The 27,436-nt window shown below is 39.9% G+C and overlaps 1 protein-coding gene across 1 annotated transcript in view; it reads left to right on the top strand.

Moving 5' to 3' along the window:
• sez6b (seizure related 6 homolog b) overlaps window positions 1-27,436 on the top strand; it is a 592,309-nt gene that overhangs the window by 444,086 nt on the left and 120,787 nt on the right. The window contains 3 exon segments of the mRNA XM_051930231.1: window positions 20,110-20,295; window positions 21,153-21,321; window positions 21,431-21,597. Of these exon segments, the coding sequence (XP_051786191.1) occupies window positions 20,110-20,295; window positions 21,153-21,321; window positions 21,431-21,597 (522 nt within the window).

Raw genomic sequence — 27,436 nt, 5'->3', positions numbered from 1 at the left:
ATTCAAAGCTGACATCAGGTGCTGTAGATTCCCAATGAATATAGCCAAGTGTTGGGAAGCTTTGTAAGAATGAAGATACTCATTTTTTTTCTAACCTACAACAACGAATTTGTTCATTTGACTTAATCATTTATTTGCAGTTTACGTAAAACCTGAAGGTGCCTTTTGCTCAGACACTTCTGTAAGTCGCTGTTTCAGTACCATTACAGTATATGCAGCAGTGCTTAAGAGTGGCTTTTCCTGATATCCTTCCCCAGAGTGTAAGGCAATAAACAAGGCATACAGGATCTCCCATGAGTTACAGAAAATGTGAGGCATCCTACATAGAGAGCAGAGGTCGATGAATGGATTAATGCCCATATGAGCTAAGGCAGCCATAACTTAACTGGGCTATGCAGTAGCAGACAGTAAAAGAGGAAACTAGCAAAAGAGAGAGAATATTATTGATTATTCAACTGTAAACTTCTTTATTTGTCTATTGTCATTGTAATATATACCTACAAATAAGTTTTATTTTTTTTTTACATTTTTTACAATGTGATAAACACCCATATGTTTTCATAGGTCACTTGTTCAATTCAGGTCACAAAGAACAAATACTGGACAGAATAAATATAATATATAATACCAATTAGGACTGAATCATATAAATACATATGCATGCTAACTGCCAAAAGCAAGGTAATTGAACATTTGGAGGGTCTACTACAACATATACTAGCAATTTATTTAGTTTATTTATCAATATATCCATTACTGAATGTTCTTTGTCCAAGTCTGAATTGCAGGGCCTGGTGACTAACCCAGAACCACTGTGCAATTGCAGAAGCCAAACATGAATATGGCATCAGTGTTTATGTTACATACAACAATTATTTTTGTTAACATAAGAGTTTTCTAATAATTTTTTGAATTTTCAAAATGAACTAAGTTAAAGTCTGGTGGGACAAAGGTGTCTTGTATGTTTCCTTCAATTGCATATGTTTGCTTTACTGGCTCATTTCAAGATAGATAGATAGATAGATAGATAGATAGATAGATAGATAGATAGATAGATAGATAGATAGATAGATAGATAGATAGATAGATAGATAGATAGATAGATAGATAGATAGATAGATAGATAGATAGAACAGCAACAATAAAACATCATCAAGTCCAGACTTTTCCTGAGGTAGTATGCCTGCAGAGACCAGTGATCTGTGTGCGTGGGTCTGCAGGGGAGGAATACAAGTGTGTGTGTTTGATTACAAGGGAAAGTGCGTGTGAATGTCTACAAGGGGGCAGGTTGGGGGTAGATGCATGTGTGTGCATCAGCAAGGGCAGATGGACTTCACAGCTCTGGGGAAAAGCTGTCTTTCAGTCTGCTGGTACGTGTTTTTATGTTTCTGTACCACTTTCCCGAAGGCAGTGGTGCAAACAGTCCATTTCCCAGATGAGTGAGATCCGCAGCTATACATTTGGCTTTCTTCTGCACCCTTCCAGCATATACACAGTCCAGGTCTAGGAGAGGACTTCCCACGATCCCCTATGCTGTTCTCACCACCCGTGCCAAGTCCTTCCTGTCCTGTGCAGCTGCCGTACCACACTGCCATACTGTGACAGAGAATGCTTTCTAGTTTGTAAGCAGCCGAGAGGAGAATCCAGCACGTCTCATCTTCCTGAGGAAGAAGAGTCTTTGTTGGGCCTTCTTTACCAGGTGAGATTCGTTCAAAGACCAGGTCAGATCCGATGTGATGTGGATACCCAAGAATTTGATATTGTCCACACACATTACAGCCTCCTCATGTATGAATATAGGAGCATGTTCTGTTCTTCTGGACCTCCTATAGTCCACAATGATTTCTTTGGTCTTGCTGGTGTTCAAAATGAGGTTGTTGGCTGAGTACCATAGTGCTAGATGTTGTATCTCCTCTCTGTAGTGAGTCTCATCATTGTCTGATATGAGACCCACCACGGTCGTATCGTCCGCAAACTTCACACCCATATTTGTGGCATGGATGGCAGAGCAATCGAGCGTAAATAAGAGTGAAGAGTGCTGGGCTGAGCACACAACCCTGTGGTGTGCCTGTGTTCAAAACCAGTGTGGCTGATGTACGATCTCCAATTCTAACCTCCTGAGGCCTGTTGGTGAGAAAGTCCCTGATCCAGAGACACAACGATGTGGACAGACCCAGATTATGAAGCTTTTGTACTAGCTTGTCCAGGATTACAATGTGAAACGCTGAACTAAAATCGACAAATAGCATCCTAACATAAGTGTTAGGCACTGCAGATGAGTCAGGGCTGTGTGAAGTACTATTGAGATGGCATCCTACCACATATAACTACTTCTAAAGCATACATCTCAAGATGTTTGCAATACAAACAGCGTTCATATTTGACTTTTTTATTAACTACAAATCTTCGTATCTGACCCTGCATAGAGAGGTCTTATTTGTGGTACATAAGTATTTTGGACAAGAGGTTCAAGTAAAAGCATATGATAACCACTAAGCTCAATATGCTTTTGAAAAAGATGTATTTTTTTGGATTCCATATACTTATTGAAGCTGTGAAAAAAATTCAATACTTTCCCCATGGTGATTTCTATAAAATTAAGGTTTCTATGTTTATTTCTTTTGCGTATGATATTCTGTTTCTAAGAGACAGGCATACAAATGGACAAGAAGTTGGCAATTCAATGTACTGAACATTGTACAAGTAAGATCAAAAAAAGTAATTGCGAATGTAAACATTCATGATTAACAAGAAGTGATGTGAAACAGAAAAGGAGACTTTTTCTATCATTTGAAAGCATAACATTGGCCATTCTGCCTCTGACCTCTGACCCCTGTGACCTTTATTTAAAATAGATGGATCAGAAAATGAATAAATGACTTTCTACATACCTGCAATTGGCAGGTTAGGTGAGCTGGTCTGATTCTCACAGTTCACAATGCAATGAAACTGAGCTGGTGACTTAATGCATCACAGGTCCAACTCCTTTGACCATTCTGCATCATCAAGCATAAACAAATTAAATGAATTCAATTTAACCTCCTGCAATGGCACCCTGTCCAAAATTGGTTCTTGCTAGTCTGCTACATTCTGTACATCCGGATACACAATGGTAGAGAGTGTTAACACTTATAAAAAGCCTTCTATCGCTTTTATTTTCTAGTAAATGTTTCATTAAAACAGCCCCCAGTGAACCATGAGCAAATGAGATCCTCTGAGAATCGACTGGCAGGAAAGAAAACAATAAAAAAAAAAAATCAGTGCTGAGATTGTGTCCTACAGGAACGTGAGGAGCAATGACTCAGAACAGTGAGATGGCAGAATGTAGCCTGGACAGCCGATAAGTGACATGGGTCTGATGAGCACTGCTGCCTTGTTGAAAGGATAATAACATTCATTAATTAGATTTTATGCCAAATGGGTGTAAGGGGTTTGCTGGGAAATAATGTTTTAATTCTCTAGTGAAAGGGCTGCCACACATGCAGACCTTTGTCTTATAACAGTAGGGGAAGGGAAGGCACACAAAAGAAATCTTTAATTTTCCTCAAAGGCAGAAAGCCCCATGGAAGACAGATAAAACATTTCGTGCACCTCCTTGGTGACCTAATTTAAGTTTTATGAGAGGGATGACACCTTTGCAGCTTTTGAACACTTTGATTGTGTATTGGACTGAATTGCTTTTCTTTAGCGTTTTCATATAATAATATCAGGTTGGCTGCTTTAATTTTCCACAACTGTGACAGCAGTATGTGAGTTAGGGTCAATAATATAATTACAGAATAGATAAAAATGAATGCAGTAACTGGAAAAGTGACACAAACACAGTCTGTCTACACTGCTGCAAGATTATAAGTAAATTTGGTATTAGATGGAACCAGAACACTAAGAAAGCTTTCAAGACAGTACTCCTTGGGAGGGATGGTGGCACAGTGGTTAGCACTGCTTTGTCATGGGTCTCATCTCATAGGCCTGGTGTCTGTCAGTGAAGAGTCTTATCACATTATATGTTTTTCATTGGGACCTCCAGCTTTCCTCCCACCTCCCAAAAACACTTGTGATAGATTGGTTACCAATTGTAAATGGGCGGTATGTGAAGATGGGTGTGTACATGTGTGGCCATCCTGTCCAGGACCGACTCCTGCCTTGCTCCCATAGCTTCTCTAAATAGGCTGCAGCATGTTAAGAATGTGTACCTGTTTGCTGCCATCTTGTATGCCATTTTGCACTACTGTTGTTTACAGATACCTTTGCAGCTGAAAGAACTGCCTGCACTGTGACAGGAGGTAACTGTAAAAATAAGTGCTTGTGATTAGCACAGAATAAAACACATTTAGAACCTTAAACAGAAATTTTTAAAGGTTACGCTCCACTTTCGGCAACTGGCAATCACCACGAGCTGCACAAACATCTCTCAGGGCACTAACTTTGCAGGCAATAAGTGCTTTGATGGATTGCAAAGCTGGCAGAGACATGTCAGGGTAGAATGACCACTAATCTAGGCAGGCTGGAGAAACGTTGCTCGCCTAACCACTGTCTCTGTGTCAGACTTTGAAGAGATGTTTCATCTGTCATCGCTTGTGTGCTCTGCCTTTAGGAGTAATGCACACTGTGGCTGAGCCTTTAGGGTGAAGATTATCCCCATGTCTTAGACTATATGCAGTCATCGACTACTTTTCTCTGTAACAATATTTAACATACTGTACAAATTTTGAAGGAGAGTCAAGAAGAAGTGTTGGGGTGTCAGCCTGGTACCCCATTTAGTGGCAGGAATGAGGGAACAAATTGGAAGCAAAAGGCTTGTAAACAAAATGGTCTCTGAACCATCCGGCCATTAAAGTAGCTTCTGTGCTGGAGGTTCCATCCTTCCAAGAAACAGGTTCTCAAATGAATGACTACCGTATATACTCATGTATAAGTCGGGTCTTGAAACCCATAAAATCAGACCCCGACTTATACGGCCATTCAAAAATACAACACTTAATGTTTTTTTTTTTTACATGTTCTTGCCTCCTCCAGTCTTGCATCAGTTTCTCAGACACATCAAATTTTGTTGCAGCAGCTCAGTTACCAATTTCTTTCGCCACTTCAATGACTTGAAAAACAGCTTCATATTTTCTTCTGATCAAATGCTCCATCGTAGATAAGGGATGCTCTTACGATAAAGGTGTATGAGGGTGTGAGATACAAAAAACACAAATCAGTGCAAACATCGCTTCGGAATGGTATTACCGTGTGGTCACATAGGCACAATACATAGAAAAAAAGGCAGTGTGCTCCATGGTTACTGTCTCAGGAGGACGTTTACATATCATAATCTCTTGGACCAACAGCGTGAGTTTTTCGCATTTGACTTATACGACCGATATTATAAAATACCGGAAAGTATATGGTAAAATCAAGTCCTGACTTATCTGAGGGAGAACTTAAACACGAGTATATACGGTGCTTCCTTTCTTTGGGTTGTTAACATGTTCTGGGGACCAGAAGGGTAGGACATCTGGTAGAGAGGTGGAAGTGATATCACTGGCCCCTCAGAGTTTCTCACTCAAGGAAAACAATGAGAAGTGGTTATTGACTGTGTCACCTTAATATCATTCCCTGTCTTGCTTACCTCACCAGTGGCAGCAAGTCACCCCTTAGGTCAGGTTTATACTTCACGCGACGTGACATGTGCTCCAGCGGAGTCTATGCAAGTGTTGTACTGTTCATACTTGCGCGTGTACTTTATGTAAATCTGGACGATTCCACCAGGTGACAGTGCAAGATATCATCACGGTGAGAACAGATTCAGCTTCACTGTGTTGTGAATTGCCTGAAACACCCATTAAATTCCAAGGACACCTTGCCGCAATATCTCTGTAAAGGATGTTTAAAGATTAAATCCATCAATCCAGTATTGTGCCCATTACAACAAGCATTGGACGCGAGACAGAAACAATCCCTGGATGGGGCATCAGCTCATCGCAAGGTGAACCCAAGCACACACACACACGATTGTCATTGTACCGTCACCAAATCCCCAAACCTTCATGTCTTTGGAAGGAAACCGGAGCACACTATGGAAACCCACCAGGAAAATATGCAAACTCCGGGCAGGGAACACAAGGGACATGACTCCCTGCAAGACAGATCGTGCCAGCACGTGTGTAATTATTATCAGTATTCATGTCGTTAATGACTTACCTGTGAAATGTAATATACATAGTTTAATGCATTTCATCATGAAAGTGATATCAAGTATAAATCTAAGGATTCCAAATGTGCAGAGAGCTGGAATATCATAAATGTAATCTGTTCTGTGCGTTGATTGCTGCTGTCAGTTCAGGAGGAAGCCCCAAAAGCACTTAGTGATTAACAACTGGGCCAGTTCTAAGATGATGTTTACGATGGTCTACTTTAATGGTAAAGTAAACTACAAAGTTAAAGTGGACATTTCGAGTTTAAAGCCGAAATATACACTTTCATCACAAAATAGACCTTTTCACCATGTCCTTAATTTTTTTTTTTGTGGCTCAAATACACCGCCGTACATTCTGATGAAAAAAAAAGATGGCCCAGAAGATGGTATGTGGGACCTTTAAGATGTATTGTGGCATTACGATGGGAAATATGCGACGCTTGAATATAAAAACTCCACGAATGCATTTGTATGTCGGCATTTTGCTTCACCACATCAAACCATTCATCAAACATCGAAGGACACACATCGATCCTGGAGGATCCTCAAAGCGGCTTGATAGTAAACAAAGACTCTGACGTCACAGTCGGACTTTTATCACACTGCGACCCCCCCGACTTTTTGCTGGTACTGCAACTCACGCACGCGTCGCGTTAATTTCTGAGGACCTGCTCAGAGGATGCGTCAAACGAATGCTGGGAAAGTGTGGCAGCCATGGTGTATATAAAAATAAAGTATAAAATAGCCTTTAGGCTTGTGTATGTGACAAGACATTGTGTAGTACAATCTTCTCAAAGGTGATTCATCCAACAGCAAAATTTGATAAGATCAAACTAGTGGATTGCCATCAGATAGGGTGGATTGGTAGTTGGACAAGAATATAGTTCTTTAAGGATAATGTAGCAATCGTAAATAAAGTATGCTATATATCTATAGACTGTAGGCAAAAATAAAATATGTTGAACACTAAGAAAGAGATGCAAAAACACATCTCAAAGCTAAGCAACAGCTTCCACCATGAAGCTTCGTTCTGTATGGGTGGTAAATAGAAAACATGAAGACACCTGGGGAGCTGGTCATTGATAGCAGTTGACAGTCTTAGACAAAAACAGAAATTTTAATCCAGCAAAGCATGTTAATTTCCTGTTCATCTTATTTTTCCAAAATAGTGTAAGATTGAGATTTTAGTGTCTCCAATGTGCTAGTACTAATAACATTAATGTCTAACTTGTCCTAAATATCAACAATTTACTATGTCATGAGACACTTCCTAACATCCAAGTAAAATTTAGCTTTAGTCACCTACTACTCATGTTATTTGTATCTTTGCTGAAGAATTAAATTTGATAAGAGCGGATGTTCCCTTCATAATGTTAAATGCTTTTCTCGTGTGTCTTCTTAATGTTGGTTTACAAAAATATTTGCATTTAATCACGGCAAGATTAAGAAACTAGGCATATGAGAAGTGTTTGGGACCCATAGGAATCAAAAAGTATTGAATCAAATGCTCAAAATGTAAAGGAAACACTCAATAACAACAATGGTCTGTCTTCCAGGGCCAATGTCTCCTGCCTGTCCTTGAGTCCGTTCATAGCTTCAGGAGTGTTCTCCTCCTCTCTCTATATGGAAGTGGAATAAAGGTCAAAGACCACCACTTCTCATCCCTTCCTCCATGTCACTTAAACTGGAACCTCAGTCGGACTATTGAAGCTCATGTGTTTGACACTGCTTCAATCGATCCTCATAGCTTAGACCTCATAGTCTTGGAATTAAATTAGCAGCTTGGATTTTGTTTGGCCTTGTTGTGTCCCTGTTATATTTCGGAAACCAAAAATTGTCTCTTCAGTGTGAAATTAAGCTTACATATTGCTTTATTTTAGCGTATACTCCTCACACCAAACTACATACTGTAACTCAATATCCTATTACCCTTTTTAATCTCTTCTGCACACCATCTGGATGAGTAAAGCTTTAAGACCACTAAGACTCCCCTCCCTGTCATTCCCATTGCATTTTTTCTATAGTCAGGCCTTCCCCATTGTGGTGCTTTGTTTAATTGTTACTTCCTATGTGTAAAATGTTACACATATTTCAGCTCAACTTCTTTTGCCATATGTCTACCCATATCTGAATTTTGTTCTGGTCATTCTATAGGGATTTTGCTAACTTCAGGGTATCTGTTAATCCAATTAATTTAGTATCATCCGCAGGCTTAATTAACTTGTTCATTACATTTTTGTATGATTCATTTATATTAATTAAGGAGAGCTGCAGCACTGCCACTTACCCCCATAGGATCTCCCTTCTGTCATCTCTAAGTTTCGATCCACTCACCATAGTCCTTTATTTTTCTAGGTTTATCTACAGAGCACACCTTGAATGTCACATACCAATAATTAGAACACAAATATTTCCTGTAACACCACAACAGAAGTTGAGGTATCTATGTGTAATATTGTATTTCTTAGTGCCTGTCAGTTTTTTTGTATTTCTTCATAAAACTTTAGCACATCAGTAGAACCCACTATTGAAACCCACTTAGACTGACTGTTAGCATACCTGTATTGGATGCCCACTTTTATTTATCTTGTCTTTTAGAATTGTTTCCAGTAATTCAGTTGTAACACAATTTAGTCCATCTTGTGTGTAATTATTTTTATTGACTCAGTATGTGTTTTTAAAATGTGATGACATTTGCAAATTTGTGGTGTTTAGGAATATCTTTAAAATATATTCATGTTAAAGGTTGGTCTGCATGATCATGAGCTACTTTGGGGGAAAATACTATCTAGTCCTAGTCATTTTATACCTTTTTTAATACTAGATAGATAGATAGATAGATAGATAGATAGATAGATAGATAGATAGATAGATAGATAGATAGATAGATAGATAGATAGATAGATAGATAGATAGATAGATAGATAGATAGATAGATAGATAGATAGATAGATAGATACTTTATTAATCCCAAGGGGAAATTCACAGAATTTAATCACTAGGAGCACTTACAGTACTTTCTTAATAGTTTAGTTTTGTTAGGTAATGGCTGTGCACTGACATCCGTTCAGGTGGAGTCGTCGACAAAATGCAAATTTAGAAAGCAAGCGGTCACCATGTTTGACATCTGGGCCTGTTGAAAAGGCTTATTTGTTACCAAAACCCTTCTTACCCTAACTCTTTGTATCTGTTGCCTCAGCAAAAAGAAACACTGCAATAAATTTAGGCTGCACCCCTCTTCCTAAAGATACCCAGTCAATCACATATAGCTGATTGACCACATATTCTTCATTCTCATAGTTTCAAAGCAGGTCCTCCATCTTACAAGGGAAAATTTGGCGGTTGGTGGCACGATTGACACTCCAGCCACTGCAATAAATGTCACACTATTCCAGTGTGATGCTGAGGGTCCCAGTCCAGGTGGTTCGTTGTGTGTCAGCACGTGCTCCCAACTTACCAACCTACTACATGGCTTCAAAGTAACATAAAAAGTTGTGTTTGCCTTATCTATTTGTAAATTATATGAGAAATTCTAAATGTGGTTTAATTTTTTGTTGTTTACATTTTGGCATGTAGGAAGTAATGATACATGTGAAATAGGTGATAGTAAAATATCACCTCACTTTCTGTTAGTAAAAAAAGAGGACAGATAAACAAGATGTGGTAGGTGTGTGCTGAAAAGAAATAGTTCTTTGTATTTTAAAATGGTTGGCATTTAAGTGCTGTTTTTGAAATACACTCTTAATGAATGTCATGTTGGGTCACTTTGAAAATGAGCATTTTGGAGGAAAACATTTAATTATCAAAATCCAGGTAAACAGATGTAAAAACGGTTTTGGCTATTAATACAAGACATATAAATGTTATAATTAGCACATGCAGTATGTCAAAAAGGATGAACCTACCTAATGTATTCATGTGTAGTGCTCCTTTTTGAAGACAAGGTAAGAGCATGTATACTGTGAGAGACGGCTGGCAGCTCAGCCCGTCCGGAACGCCCCTGAAGTGGAAGGATGGGGGGAGAAAGCTACTTTTGGACACTTCCTTCCCCAAAATACTAGATGGCAGCTCCCCTGGAGTGTAGCGGTGCCCCAGATTTCCCACAGGGCATCCTGGGACTTGGAGTTTGGTTTCTCAGCCCTGTTGGGTAACCGTGGCTGCCACCAGGAGGAGCTATGAAAGGACCGGAGGCGCCATGCCTCATCTATAGCCCGGAAATACTCCCAAGTCACGAGGACGTAAGCTCCAAAGTACTTCCGGGCTGAAGAAAAGTCAAGTTCTCCGGCTCCCATTCTTCCACCCACGTGACTTGCCTGCACTTCCAGATCAGCCGGAGCACATGACTTTTCTTCAACCTGGACGTATTTCAGAGCTTCTGTCTTCAAGGACTGGGACTATTTAAAGGACTGTTGAGAACCCAGCAGGCGAACCAGAGTCGGGTGGAGGTGGACAAAGCTTGCTGGGACGTGTGGAGGAGAAAATAGAGATAGTGAAAGACAATTGTGATTATTGTTATTATATTTATTTGTATTAGTGGTGGCCGTGTTGCTTAGGGAACAGTTTAGAAGAAGAAGAAGAAGAAATATGTTCTTGGTGCTTTTACGCTGTGTCCGGAGCATCTGTCTTTTGGGGTTAAAGGGGCGACAGCGACCCCTGGTGTCTATACAATACAAATTTACTAATAGAAAGCAGTAAACTACTTAATCTTACATATATGTGCATACATAAATGTGCAAAAATAGGGTGATATAAAGAAGGAATTTAGCAAATACCAGTCTTGTAGGATTAGTGTAAGGTTATCACCACAACAGCACAGGACAGAGAGAGGGATATTTGCTACGGAGACCCCAGGCTAGAACTCCCTCTAGTAGCCAGTGTTATCTCTACATCATTAGCCTTCTGTTGTGTTTAAAGAGCTAGGTCTCCAAGAAATCCTACGACTACTAATACAGCAGACAGCTGTCATCTTTAGTCAGATCCTAGTATGTAAAACCTTGCATGGAAAAAAAGAAAACCTGGGAGAAGAGACCGGTAAAATTACAAAGGATTTAGTCATTTAGGCTATGCTGAAGACATCAATGCATATTTCTTTTTACTGCATTGCATTTTTGTTGTTATGGTGTAATACATGCAAAAGGAGCCTACTGCAGTTTTAAAAATGGTATTTGGACTGGTAAAGTGTTAATGGTAGAGGGTCAGCATGGTGTAGTACAATTCCTTTCTGGGATGGTGTGCATTCTAGCTTCCAGGAGTTGTTTTCATCACTTGCACTTCCTCCCTGGCTTTACTCTCTCTGTTCAAGTAGAGGACCAGGCATCCCCCCCAGTCCTTCTCTCCTTATCCGTCTCCTGAAGGCTTCCTGTGGAGCTAGGCCTGCTCTGTGCCATCCTCTTACCATCCAGGCACCCCTCACAATAACCGCAGATATGACAAGCTGTATTTGCTATTTCCATATCTGCATATTTCATTTCTCCTTTGCTCTTCTTCATGCACTTCACTTTCTCCTTGATCGCTCTGGTAACTGCTGAAATACTGAAGGAACTTTAAGGGTTGCCTTTTGGCAATTCTAATTTCCTTTTTAACTGTGCTCATACGCCCCACAGTTAAAGCACTTCTATTTTTCTTATGTAGTACGTGTTAGAGAGCTGCTTTTTCTTCAGTACGTTTTTCTACTTGCTCATGTACTGCTGAGATGCCTCAGTTACCCTAATGTTTTGTTTTATTTTATTTTATGCTTTGCTTGAAGTATTCTGTTCTTCAACTATCCCTACATCTTGAAATGTTTCCTTAATTATTTCAGTAAGGTGTTGTGGCATTCCATAAAAATGTGCATTCTTGAAATTAAAATTAGGTAGTCTTTGTTATAATCTAATCTGCCCAAAAGTGTGAAATTTATCATTTTTCATTACTAGATCATTACAATTTAATACACCTATAATACTGAATTTTGTTGCAATTATTAAAGATATCGAGTTAAGACAGGCTTTGATAATTAGTTTGGTTTTCTGTTTTATATTTGGGTAATTGTAGTAACTCATTACTACAAACTTGGTGTTGAAACTTGCTTTTTAAAAAATATCACAAAGTTGTTTTTTGAGACTTCTGCCTATACTGGTATATCTATAACAGACTTCAAGAGTTAGGCCTTTGTAGCTTTCTGTAAGACAATGCCCTTCATGTTGGTCAGACATACAGGTAAGTGCGCTCTGTACATGGTGAATTTGAATTTGAATATTACTTAATTGGGATAGGAGCATTCTTTTGATGCTTATCTTATATATAAATGTCTAAACGTGGAAGTGAGAGGTGGAGACTCAGTAAGGACTTTACCTCCGAGGAAACAGTAAACTCGCTTAGCCACTAATAACACAAGCGAGGCCAGTACATCAGCAAATCGAAACCTCCGAAGAGTCACTCGCTTAGCGGCTAATACAGAAGCGAGGTGAGCACATTGGCAAAATGGTATCCCTTTTACTTTTTCTCCTGCTTCTAATACACAGGCGAGGTGAGCACGCCAGCAAAAGGAAACCTCCAAAGAAAGGCAGTTGCTTAGCCGCTAATGCACAAACGATGCAAGCACGTCGGCATCACAAAACCTCCTAGGAGAGAGAGCCTCAAAGTAGTTCCTTCCAATTACCTGACATCTTTACATTTCGATTTTTTTTCTGACGATTTCAATACTTTCTTGGACCAAAGCACGGGCTTACACAGCTAGTATATTATAACTCTCTCCTTGATGATATACCCAGAGCTTAGCTTTAGTAAGATAGCATAGGAAAACAGACATATGAAAATGGTTCTACAAGGAAGTATGTATGCTTTGGACATTAGAACATTAGAACAATCTAGAAGAGAACAGGCCATTCAGCTCAACAAAGCTCGCCAGTCCTATCCACTTAATTCTTCTAAAATAACATTAAGTCGAGTTTTGAAAGTCCTTAAAGTCTTACTGTCTACCACACTACTTGGTAGCTTATTCCATGTGTCTGCAGTTCTCTGTGTGAAGAAAAACTTCCTGAAGTTTGTGTGAAATTTGCCTTTAACAAGTTTCCAATTGTCTCCCTGTGTTCTTGATGAACTCATTTTAAAATAACAGTCTTGATCCACTGGACTAATTCCCTTCATAATTTTAAGCACTTTAGTCATATATCCACTTAATCTTCTTTTGCTTAAACCGAAAATTCATCCCCAGTAGTCCTAGAATCAGCCTAGTCGCACTTTTCTGGACCTTTTCTAGCACTGCTATGTCCTTTTTGTAGCCTGGAGACCAAAGCTGCACACAATACTCCAGATGTGGCCTTACCAGTGCATTATAAAGCTTAAGCATAACCTCCTTGGACTTGTCCTCCACACATCTGGGTTCTGTATAACCTGACATTCTATTAGCCTTCTTAATGGCTTCTGAACACTATCTGGCATATGTGGGGTCCTTCATTGAATTTGTTGCTGTTATCCTTTGTTTCAGCTTTCAGTGGCTTTGAATTTTAAAAAATGTCAGGAAAATAATGAATGCTCATTAACACCAAGCTGTAACAGTGCAATCTATCTGTAGCTGTGTCTGATGATGCCAAGGAATGTCTTAGGTGACATGCTGCAGGCCACCATATATAATGTCTATTAAACTGTATGTTTCAAGTAGTGATCGTTTTAAGTGGCGAAGGGTGTAGGGAGCACAGAAACAGACTAGGACTATAGTGATAAGTCTATCCCAGTCTGGTATCTGTGGAGCCAAACCTTATCCAGGAGACTAGGATACTCCTACAAGTATAGCACTATATTTCTCTAAAAATAAAATGTGCCGTGTCCATCTTCTGTTACAGTATATTGTCACCCTCCTATATTACATAATGTTAGAGAATTTAGTCTTTCACAGAGCCTTATCATATGAAATTGGTGGTTACCCCTAGACCCCAACCCCTACATATTTTTATTTGAATTGATTGTTATGGCTTCTTTGACAGCTAAGTTACACTTCATTATGTGGAGTGCAGCACCTCGCTGAGACAGGTTGCGTCCCATTAGTGCTGCCCATGGTAGAGTTCTTTCACATTTGCTTGTGGGGGCTGTGATCCCCGAAAGGAGTTTATTTAGATGAATCTGTTAGCTGGAATTGTGGCTTTTTGCAGCATTTTATTAAATGGGGGCGTAGCCCCTCACAGGGATGCTCAATGTTTTTAGAGGTCACAAGGATGCGCATCAGCTGTTGCCGCATGTCCACCAGCTCATTTGCTGTCTGCAGACACTGAGGCTTCATTACGCTTAATAGGAAAACAATAGCATTTTATGGGCAATAAAATTGTGAAGATACAGCGCTGAGGTAAAAACCAAATGGCTGTAATCTAATGCCCGTGGGATCGGCTTATCATAACGCCAGCCCTGAGGCCTTCCTCTGTATTAGTATAATTGAAATAGTTACGATAGCGTAATAATGTTATAATAAGTGTCTGAGTGCCATCCAGAGTCCTGCTGTCTCCTTATGATAGCAATAAACTATAAATAAAATGGATTGCTTGAGGGATGTTTCTGTTCATGTGAGCTGGATCATTTACTCTTCATGAATTGCCTACATCCTAGTGGTAAAATCTGAAGGGAGGGTTTTTGTGCCCGCTTGTCTGTTTCAGGAAAGTGGAGCTTTGGTGCCACATGGTAGGTGTGTAACAGAGGGAGTGGGGCTCAGTTCTGCAGGTTGAGGGGCTGCTGGGTGTCATAATGCTGTTTACCATGGCACAAGAGGCCGCTTGTGAGCATAAGTGTCAGAGTGCTGTGTAGTTACGGCAGTAGTGCTGACAGTTAGAATGGACTGCATAAGTACAAGAGCGCCACTTTCAGAGTATCAGTAGGCAGTGGCACTACTTCCAGAGAGTGAATGGACTGCATAGCCACAGATGCCAGAACACTAGTGGGAAGTGTAGCCACAGTGAAGTTGGAGTGAATAGCCATGGCAGCATCACAGCGTGAATGCTAATATTCTGTACAACCTCATTTGTAGGGCAGTCTTTAGAACTATTTAGTGGCCTGAGTCCAAGGAGAGAATCATTTTAACGGGGATAAACACATATGGTATTGCTTGCATTGAACTGTTTTTCTGTCTAATATAATGAAAACTGGTGCTTTCTCAGACATTACACTTTGAACTCATTAAAAGGCAGCATCTCATGAAAGGCTGTCACTCAGAAGCTAATCACGGTCAGGTTCTTCAGTGCCTAGTGAGGGCCCAAGGGTGCAGCAGAAAAAATCTTGTATGCATTAGGCAAAGAAATGACTTTTGACTTTTAAACAGCCTAATTAATCAGAGTCATACAAAGAACTGAAAACAGAAATACTCTAAAAGAGTCGGGAATAAAGCCACTGAAAATGGGATTCAGAACAAGTTAAAGCTACAAGTGAGAGCTGTACTAGTGAGAAGAGTCGTCTTTCGTTTTTTCCTAGTTATTCCTCAGCTAATTCAGGGAGCATTCATTTCTCTGAATTTTTCCACTGGAAGGAAGGGTTTACAATAAATTTCCTTCAGAGAAACTTTTTGCCTATTCCATAAAATGTGAACACAGTCTAACTGTCATTATATTTGAATATAACATGAAAACAGCTTTGATGAGTGCAGGCCAGCTAACCCAACAAAGCTTGTCAGTCCTCTGTATCTAATTTCTCCAAATCTTAATTAAGTCAAGTTCTGAAGGTCCCTAAAGTACACTCTTTCTCCTCTCATCATCTATATTTCTTACTGGCCCAATCTCACTCTCAATCTCAGTTTCATTTTTACACGTCTAAAATATTTAATTTTCCAGATTCAGATATGGTACAGTGGAGTGGCTGTTTTCTATTTTACCAAGAAATAGAAACTTGCAATATAAATTAAGAAGGAATGTGACATGGTAGATAATGGGAGGAAAGCTGTGTGATATTAAGAAGTAGAAAAAGCAAAAATAACCTGATTCCAGTCACCCGTGGAACATTCAAAGGTATTTTCAAGGGCTTTTTGCACTGGTTTGAATAATTCAGTCTGTGTTTGGCATGGCTTCCTTTGAGCGTTCAGTTTTTCTGTATAATTCAAAAGAGTGCTCGGGGAGGCTTGCTGTTTGTTGCCTTATAATTCACATGTGTATAAATTCACTGGGTCCCATCTAGGTGAGGCTCATGACTTACATTGTTTTCTGCCAAGCGCTCTACAGTTTTCCATCAGATAAAGTCATATGAATGGATGAAATAATAAATATTACACCACTTTCACTTGGAGCATATTCATAGACACCCTTAAGTCATTCATTCAGTTTCTTTCTCTAGTTCTCTTTCTCCCCAGCCATGTTTCATTTCTGCTTCACATTCTCTCATTCATCCCACCGCCCTCTTCACATCTATCTCTCTATCCGTATTTCTTAATCTCCGTCTCTCCATCTCGGCCTGTCAATACATGTCTTTCTTCACATGCCATCTCCCCCCTCTCTCTCTCTCTCTCGTTCTCTCACTATCTCTCTCTCCCATTCTCCGTTTTCTATTCTCCCAAATACAAAAAGAGATAACTCATGGCTTTGTGAGCAGAAGCACATTAACTAATGTCTCACAGCTTAGTGAAGAAAAAAATTGGTCCTATTTATCAAGTAGTGACTTGAAGTGAAAAAGCGGGCCTTCGCAAACCAGCCTTAGAAGCAGAGCATCTGTATTCCTTGTGAACAGAGGCAGGTTAACAGAGCTGCAAAAATCAGGCTCGCTAGAATAACAAGCACTTAGAAAATATACTTTTCAAACCGAGCAAATCAGAAAATTGCAACTCCTGATATGGATGAAAATCTGTGAACAGGCTAAGGCTCCCTCACTTCAGTGTTCTACTGCCATTCATTTGTCATTTACTGATACTCTACATGTTTCACATTCATGATTTTAATTACTTTATAAATACATTGCATTGGCTTTGCTTTAAAAAAAGAAATATACTAATGATATCATGTGCATCCTGGTAAAGATTCTGTGTTTTAAGTGACACACTTCTGTAATGGTGAACTTCCCTTTTCCTGAACGCTTTGGATACTTCATTCTTTTGACTGCCCCTGCCATCCGAAAGACTGCTAGTGGTGTCAGGAATGTCCCTTTGTCTCAGTGGCTATTTTTTTTTTTTTTGTAATAGAATGGAAAACTGAAAAATAAAGCGGAATCTCTTCTTGGTTTTTACTCTGCCAACTCTGGAGAGCTGTGATTTAACTGCTAGAGTGCTCCTTGCATTCATTTTCCAAGGCACTCGGCTATCAAGCTGACTTAATTTGCAGCTGAGTAAGAAAGGAATCCAGAAGGGAAACAACAATCTATTTCATCTGCAGTACTGCCAACAGAGTGCCGCAGAAACCTTCGATCCCCCAAGGAGCCACTGTGAACAGCATGCTAGTAGCCCCCGTTTTGTGTGAAACTGCTCTGACAGAGTGCTTGACTTTGCTCGCTTTCAATGGGGAGAACACAAGCCTGTCAAACTGTGCTTCAGGCAGTCAGGTTATTCCTACCTGTTTGGGAGCAAACACTTTATGAAGCGACTGCTCTTCCTAGAGCTCCGTGTCGGCTCTCCGAGTACTGGCTGGCAGTCAGGCGCTGAGATGCTGTCTGCGAGAAGCCATTCTTCATGGCTCCCATTAGGGAAGCGCTAGGGCTAATTTATCATCCTGTGAAACTAATGATTGCTACCATACATCCCACCCTGCAACAGCTATGTGAGGACAGAGATGAGGCAGCAGAACATATTTCAGCTAATTTGTCTTCGTTCGTGTAGACTGACTGCTACAGCCTTCACTTGCACCCTGAGGTCACGTCCCTTTACATCAGCTAGTTCTCAAAACACCAGAAGCAGTGTTGGGAAATTATAGGAAACAAAGGTGTCCCTCACAGTGAGAGGCTTGCCTAGTACTTCTTAGACAAATCATAAAAACTGATTAAGAAGTGCAGCCTCTCAGCACCGTCTCAAGTAGCGATCCAAAGACCTTACCCTAACGATAGATATGAGACGGTTGAACTGCCCCTCAGGCAAAACCATATTTCTCGGTTGTTAAAGGCAGGCTATCCGTTTAAATATCCATTGCCTTTCAAAGCAAAGTACAGACCCTCCAAGACAGATTCAGCGCTGCGAAACAAGGACCCCTGAAGAGATATCCTCCACCTGTCAGATAAATTCTGTTCATAGAGAACCCTTTAATGTATGAGGGAAATTTCCTCTAACACTTCATAATGTGAGGTGTAACTTCACATTTTAAAAAAGAACCTGGGATACCTGTAGACATCTTTCGTACAAATTCAGGTTGCATAAATAATTGCTTTGGATCATTCCAGATGTACCAAAATAAAATTTTCACCATATTTATTTGTAGGATGTTAAGTAAAAACACCTAGCCTTACAGAAATGCACATACTCTAGTAGAGATCCGGTCCCTTATGCAAGCACAAGAATCGGGAACATTTCCAGCATCTCAGGTAATATCATTTGTGTCACCTACAAGGTATCTTCAGGTATTCAGCGAAAACCAAACACAAATACGTCTAATTGAGTCTTGAGCACATCAGTGTGAGAATTTTAAAATATTAAAGAGACAAATGAGTAGTCAAAGATGCTAATCCACCCATGGATATATCAACATTACCTTGGATGCAAATCTTTACAGAGTGAGACACTGACATGCATGCTTCCTCATTGAAATCCATAGGCATTTAGAGGTTCCCCTCAGGTAATTCCAGAGGCATAACAAAGAATCTTTTAATATATCTGAAATCTTAAAGTAAAAGTTAAAAAGCTACCAAAGGAAACCATGTGAGAAATGTTGGTGCTCCTAGCACTGGTAAAACTCAATCTAGATTAAAGAACCCCTAAGCAGCTCCTCCAAAGTGGCATAGATCTAAATGAAAAGGATAAACATGCAAGGAAGATTCACCATTAAGAAACCAATATGACACAGACCCACAATTTGCATTGGCAAGCATAATTTACTGAAACTGGGAGAGATTCTGAAAAAGATCTGTTGCCTCCTCCACCTAGAATCAACAAGTAGGTATATTGGCCATTTTCTCAAATGCTACACTTTATATTCCCAGTGTGACAAAGATCGTTAAACTTAAATCATCACTTAAATATGTAGATCAAACCCAAAAGTCTGGCTAACTCTGAGGGAGTTCCTTTTGCTAAAGCAGAATTTTTCTGAGACGCTTACTGTATCAATATGGTAAAGTGCAAACACTAAAAAGACATTGTAGTATTAACTTCTAGGGACAATTTGCTGAAATAACTTTAAATCCATTAAATACATCTTGTCAACAGAAGACTGCTCTGTTACTGAAAGTCATCTAATTTTCTTACCCGCTTAATCCAGACCAGGGGCGTGCTTGGCTGGAGACTATCCCAGCTAGCACAGGGCACAAGGCAGGAGCAAACCCTGGATAGGGCACGAGTCCAATGCAGGACAAACACACATATCTACACAGCAAACACACACTAGTGTCACCACTCCACCTTAACCTGCATGTCTTTGGACGTTGGGATGAAACTGGAGCAGACAAAAGGAGAACATGCAGACTCCACGCAGGGAATTCCCAGGATGCAAATCCTGGTCTCCTTCCTGCAAAGCAGCAGCACTGCCACTTCGCAACCCTGTAACTGATAGTATTATTGTAAATGTAAAAAAAATGATGTTAGCCAACATGGACACAAATCATCTTAGTGATAGACTACAGCAATATTTCAGGCTTCAGCAGTGCTTATTCTTTTAGCATCAGCAGGACTTGGTGGTCTGCATTGATTTGTAATTTGCCTTTTGTCTTGTTGTCTTGTAAAATGCCCAGTGAAATTTGCTATAAATGAACATTGGTTTCTAAAGATTGAACTCCAAATATGTGTAGTAGGAGTAAATATGTTTGACTGAAAACTGTAATTCTCATTTTGTCTTCTCTCTCTCTGTGTCTCTGAACAGCATACATTTTGAGCTGTGGATTTCCTCAGAGGCCAACCTACGGAGATGTTTCTGTCACTAGTCTTCACCCTGGTGGAGAGGCCTATTTTTACTGCCATTCAGGTTACCAGCTGCAGGGGGCATCTTCACTCATGTGTCTGAATGCAACTACCCCCTTCTGGAATGGAAAGGGACCACAGTGTTTAGGCAAGTCATTTTCATCACTTCATCATTTCATATACCCTTAAGATATCACTAGCTAAAGAGGGCTGTACTCATTTGTGATTAACTCCTCGTCAATCCTAAAGCAAGCCCACTTATTTTTATCAATGCAATTTCTTCAGTGCAGTCAGTTGGTGTTACTGTGACTTTCACTACATATTTAAATGAGTCTAGTCTTGATTATTTTAAAACGTGTTGTCAAGATGATCCTTTTGAAGTCTTTGTCGCACTAGACTTGATCACAAATATGATTCTACTCTTACACTTCTGTTCATGACTTTTGTGATCCATACAGCCTTGTCAGTACACACAGAGATATCCTAGGTTGAAGAATGGCCAAATGACCTTATAGCTCATTGTGGTGCTCTACAGTGCATGTGGTGATCTACATCCTCATAACAGATGCACACAAGCTACAGTATGTAAAGCACAGCGATCTTCTATACAGTAACAGTGCCACATGAGAACAGACTACACATGACGACCACTTGAACAGTAACAGGCCCGTGCTGCACATTGTGCTCATCCATATAGTAACATACCCATGTAAAGTAAGTGGTGTTTGTGGCAATGCCTGGAATTTACAGACCCACATGAGCTCAGGGCTACACAGACCAGTCTTTCATATAGTGGTGTACTTGAGGTGCTGAACATAGTGGTCTTCCTTATAATAACAGATCTATGTGAGATTAGCACTACACACAATGATGTTGTGACATAAACATATGATAGTGCTGTAGATAGTCTTCCCCATATTAACAAATTTGATGAAATTAATTTCTCTTTTTGGTTTTTTGACATTGACTGGATTTTTGCTTTTCTTTTGATTTTTCTCTGAGTAGCTGTCTGTGGTGGCTTTATGAGAAATGCCACAGTGGGCCGCATCATCTCCCCTGGCTTTCCAAGTAATTACAGCAATAACCTAACCTGCCACTGGGTGATTGAGGCCCCTGAAGGCCAGAGACTACATCTGCACTTTGAGAAGGTTGCTCTGGCCGAGGATGATGACAGGTACCTCTGCAGGATGTTTCTTATTCTGATGATTATCCTCCTGTGTCTCTCCGTCTTTCTCACTTTCTGTTTGTGTGTGTGTGTGCATATATGTTCTCTTTTTTTTTAGACTTTTAATCAAAAATGGCAACAACATTGATTCACCTCCAGTGTATGACTCGTACGAAGTGGAGTATCTTCCTATTGAAGGAATCGTCAGTGGGTCAAGGTGGTTCTTCATTGAACTGACAACTGATAGCACGGGAGCTTCAACAGGTGTGGCGCTGCGCTATGAAGGTAAGATTTTGAAATGTTACAAATGTCTATCTTGTATGTACAATAGAATCATCACCACAACCTCCATGAAAGTCAATGTTTTCTCCTCTTAGCCAGTTGGGCCAATACCACTTCATACCTGCCACCATTGCTAACAATTACCATTATACACTTGATGGCACAACTATCGAACATCATCTCCTTCACTACAACAATAACAACAGCATTTATTTATATAGCACATTTTCATACAAGTGATGTAGCTCAAAGTGCTTTACAAGATGATGAAAGAAAAGTTTATAAAACATAGAAATATAAAAATAAGGTTAGGCAATACTAAATAACAAAGAATAATGTAAGGTCTGATGGCCAGGAGAGCAGAATAAACAAAAAAAAAAAACTCCAGGGGGTTGGAAAAAAAATCTGCAGGCGTTCAGAGGCCACCGCTAGGCATTCTACCCAACATGAATGCTCTCAATCAGTCCTCATGGTTTTCAGGTTTCACGTGGAAGAATTATATGATGATGGTCATGTGGACATCTGGCCTTCAATCCATCAATGTAGGGACAGCATGGTGCCTCAATCAGGTGGTGGTGATGCAGATTACTACTGACAACACCGTTACATGTCTGAAAACTTTAGTAATGGCAGCACAACACAGCAGACCACATTGCTGGTGTCATGGTTGTACAGCAGACAGGATTGTTTACCAAGGCATTTCTGGAGGCAACGCCATGTAACTGAGAGGATGGTTGATTACACCCCTGCACAAATGATAGTAAGGTTGAAGACACTCCTGCACACCTGACAGCATTGCAGGTGACACTACTATGTACCAGACAGCACTGCTGGTGAAACCGTTTCACAACTGACAACATTTCTGTGCCTAATGGCACTGCAGTTAATACTAGTATGGGTCTGGCATTATGGTTGCTTAAACTGCTTTGAATCTGGAAATGTGCATGATGACATCTTTGTGAAACTGACACCGTGCAGCTTGCACAATTATTTACTTCACAACACTGCCAAAGAGACCACTTCACACCTGGCAAGATTCCTGGTTAAACCACTGTGTATTTAAAAGCGCTGCAGTTAGTACCACTGCATACCGGTCAGAAATTTTGATTGGGCCGCCTGACACCTGGCAACATTCCTGATGACATTATTTTATACCCGAGACAGTGCAGGTAGCACAAGTCCATACTTCATAACATTGTGGATGAGACCACTTCACACTTAGCATCTATCTTGGTAACACTTCTACTGACAGCACAGACTGTTGACACTATCTCACTGCATTCCTGATGACGTCACTTCATGTCTGCATTATGGCATTACAGAACTGGTACATTCTGTAAATGCTACTATATAAAATAAAAATTGACTTATACCTGACAACTCTGATGAGGAAACTGTTGTGTACTATTGCCACCACTGTGGCAGACACAATTTCAAGCCATGTGCCACTTGCTGCAGACTCAATACTGTTGGTAAAGTGGAGTGCATCTCAAAAAACAACAAAGGGCACAACATGACAAAGTAGCTGGCTAACTAAAAAAAAACAGGATGGAATTGCTAACGTAGTGCTTAACACTTGATAAACCACATGGCTGCGCAGCCTGTAACATAAGCGCTGACCAAATGAGTGGCATTGTGGCATTCAGCACAGCAGTCCAATTATCTGGCAGCATTGTGTTACAACTGACAGCACTTAAACATCTTGTATCAAACCTGTATATCTAACAGAACGTATTGGTACCTACTTGTGTACCAGCCTCACAAATCTGGTTTCACAGATGCACAATTAATAGTCGCTCTAGGTTCCCATATCAGTGCCAAATCATACGGCATTTTGCCTCTTAAACTGCATGAGCCGCACTCTTGCCTTTTGGCAGCATACCCAGTTTGCGGCCATCCTTGTCTCTGCTGACCTGAGTGCTTGAGCCGTCTTTTCTTCTTTTTGAAGCTGTCCTTGGACCGGCTCAACATGATGAATTATGTAACTTTTCTTTTGTGTGGCAAGCTGAGATTGACAGCTACTGCAAAATAAGCCACCGACAAGTCCCTACAGCTCAGTCCCAAGGCTCTTGTACCTGAGAAGATTTCTAGGAGTTCACCTCAGGCAGTTCTCCTGCTTTGTCAATGAGATCGGAGACAAAGCCGCAGGACACATTCCTTTGAAGATTAGCCCACATCTGTTTGTTGCTAGGCAAGTGGAATTTCAAAAAAGTAAAATATTGCCTATTTGCATGCAAAAGCATTGCCTGTTCTGATGATACACATCGTTCTGCTTCTTCTCACCTCTGGATACATCTTCTGTCTGCCAGCTTGCTTTCTGCCTGGGGTCAAACCTGAGGACATTTGAGAGAAAGGAACAAGCAAGCACAGCTCTTGAGACTGCATAGACTATTTAGGTTGTTTTTTTTTTTTCTATGTCAAATAAGTAAACAGCAGTTACTGAAAATTATCCAGCCCGAGTCAGCCATCCTAGCACAGCACATTCATATGATAAATAGTGATGTTTGTGGAGCCACCCTCTGTGCAGTCAGTGGCTGGCTTTGGTAAACACAAAAGTCACTATGCACATTACACTGAACAAGTACACACCGAGTGATCACGGCCAATATGCAAAGCACTCAGTCATTTTACCACATTATTGTTTTTTTCTACCCAAGGCAACTTATAATAATCAACATTCATTACTTAGCCAGTGACCTAAGTGTTTAGTTGGTAATCTAAGTGCTAGTCCAGTATAGTACAGCAACTAATTTATGTACAGTAACAGTGAATATAAAACTGATGCAGTATAAATAACTGGGCAGCACTGATATGGTACTAAGAATGTATATGTAATCATGCTATAGATCAACTATATGGCAGTAATTGTTGTGAACCTTGAACTCATACAGTACTAATCAGTCGTCTGGGTCAGCTAGTCAATATTTCCTCCTTACAAGTATCCACTACTTAGGTAAACTTCATTACACACTAGTGACTGATTGTGCCTACAAGTGAGTCATTATAGTGCTGAACTTGTATACGCCATTGTATATATAGAGTACACTCAGTAATAAACCTAATGTTGCATTTAGTAAATGTATTAGATACATGATAACACTGCCTAAAAACAACACACAGCAATAAAGTGTTTCCTGAGATCACAGATGCATTAGCAACAGGCAAGCTGTATGTTTCGTGTCATATTGGGTTCTAAATTTATTGACCCTTCTATCCTGTTTCAGATATGCATGTAGTATAAATTCTTAACTACTCCGCCACTTCCCTCTCTATATAAAGTGCTTTTATCACATTCACACTTGTGCACACATTGGGACTGACAAAGTGTTCTTGTAAATGACGTTGTATGTCTTATGTGACAGGTGTGTTAAGTAGTCTGATAAAGTAGTTGTGGATAATGTTTTTCTTCTGTCGGCTACTCCCGTTAGGGGTCACCACAGCGGATCATCTTCTTCCATATCTTTCTGTCCTCTGCATCTTGTTCTGTTACACCCATCACCTGCATGTCTTCTCTCACCACATCCATAAACCTTTTCTTAGGCCTTCCTCTTTTCCTCTTGCCTGGCAACTCTATCCTTAACATCCTTTTCCCAATATACTCATCATCTCTGCACATGTCGAAATCAACGTAATCTCGCCTCTCTGACTTTGTCTCACAACCGTCCAACTTGAGCTGACCCTCTAATGTACTCATTTCTAATCCTATCCATCCTCTTCACACCCAATGCATATCTTAGTATCTTTAACTCTGCTACCACCAGTTCTGTCTCCTGCTTTCTGGTCAGTGCCACCTTCTCCATCCCATATAACATAGCTGGTCTCACTACCATCCTGTAGACCTTCCCTTTCACTCTTGCTGATACCCGTCTGTCACAATTGTGGATATTAATACCAGAAACTCATTTAGGCAGTCATAGGTGATGACTTTGCTGCATAATGTGCATGAACTTTTTTTATCTATCTATCTATCTATCTATCTATCTATCTATCTATCTATCTATCTATCTATCTATCTATCTATCTATCTATCTATCTATCTATCTATCTATCTATCTATCTATCTATCTATCTATCTATCTATCTATCTATCTATCTATCTATCTATCTATTGTATGTAACACTTCATAACCTAGCTAGCTGTTTATCTGTCTTTCTGTATCACAATGGGGAAGCACAAAAAATGCATCTAAAAAACTTCTTTCAATAAACACCAAGTAGTGTTAATAACATGAATCAACAAAACCCAATAACATAAGAAACACTTAGCTCCCCATCTAAGGCCTAACTGCAGGTTGAATTTCTTGTCTGTTACTGAATGTAGCTTACCTGCTTACTGCACAAGCCTGTTATTTCATCAACAACATGTATTTTTATAGCACATGTAAATACAACACACGTAGCTCAATGTGCTGTGCAAAAAATAAAAGAAAAATTACAATTACCAAGTTAAAATATAATATTAAAAATGGAACAGTCCCTAACTGAATGAAGTGTAAATTAAATTACCGTTGACTATAGTCAGTCTTTAAGTCAGTTAGTTATAAAGGCAAATTTCCCAGTTACCTCACACCTTCTCGTGTACACACTCACTTTTCAACTTTTATCCTGCCACAAGATGCTTTCCTTGCCTTTTCTCAGTAACTGGCTTTGGAATATGGCCTGTATGGATCTTGTCATGTTCCTAGTATTGCACCAGTATGCATCATCAGGTCACCTTTGGTTCAGCAATCAGTGGTCTTGCTATAACAGACCACTAGATGATCTGGACCATTAGCAAGTACATACCAAACAGTGATCTTGGCATTGAACTTACATTTCCCAGTAAGTGATTATGATAAAATAATATCATCTGCCAGTTAACTGGTTTGACAAAGAAAACACACAACAGTAAATGAACCTGTCATTGGGCCCAAAGTCATGTGGGATTGATTTTTCTACTGTTTCTTCAGTACTGACTGATTTGTTTCATTGTTACTCATCCCAATGAAAGTGCACAATGCTTCTTGAAGTTTATCTTGTTACCGTGTTTTGGTGAGGTTACTGCAATGATACAATTGAATAATACACTTGTATGTTTTGAACCAGTTACCAACCAGGGATCCTGGTATAGATCCACTGCACAAAAAGACCTACAATTAATATAAACATGTTAATAGACATTTAAGGTTAGGCCCCATCAACAAATAAGTACAGTTGGTGCAGATCTAGTGCACACAAATCTGATTTTATGATACAAAAACTGGTAATAATATTTGCAGCAACAGTACAGAACAATTCATAATTTGGAAGATAGCATTAGTAGATAATTAAAATACACCTCTCAGAATCAGTTTTACTGTGCATTTGCTCCTAGAGTAGTCTTTCCCTGAGAGTGCTGCTCTTCTTTCTACAAATCTTACAGAAGGACCCATTTACATTTCAACTTCAGTTCAGAATAAGTCACGACTTTCAAATGGGCACCATTTCTCTCCAAAATAAGCAGCAGGCACAGCATTTTCCAGTTTGCCACGTCATTTTAAATCATTTAGAGCATGTGTGCGCTGTTGCTTCTGAAAGCCCCCTCAGCACTTTAGTGACCGGGGGCCCCAGCAAGAGACACTTCTATTGAATTATTGCAGGCAAGAGAGCAGCACTTATTCAGCCATTTGCAGTACGCTGAAGAGAAGCAACTGAGTGCAAAACAAATTGTTTGGGCAGCAGTTTGAGTTGGAATAATTGTGAGCGAGAGGTTAAGGTAGAGGGCCTTCCTAATGCACACAAAAAGCTCCACTTTTCCGTGAAGGTAAGGCTTTCTGAGGGAAATGCATTAATAATTTGTGATGCATGCTGCATGGTAGCCTTG

Source organism: Erpetoichthys calabaricus, chromosome 8 (assembly GCF_900747795.2).
Source record: "Erpetoichthys calabaricus chromosome 8, fErpCal1.3, whole genome shotgun sequence".
NCBI lineage: Eukaryota > Metazoa > Chordata > Cladistia > Polypteriformes > Polypteridae > Erpetoichthys > Erpetoichthys calabaricus.
Note: the sequence above shows the minus strand (reverse complement) of the source record. Positions and strands in the feature narration are given on the sequence as shown.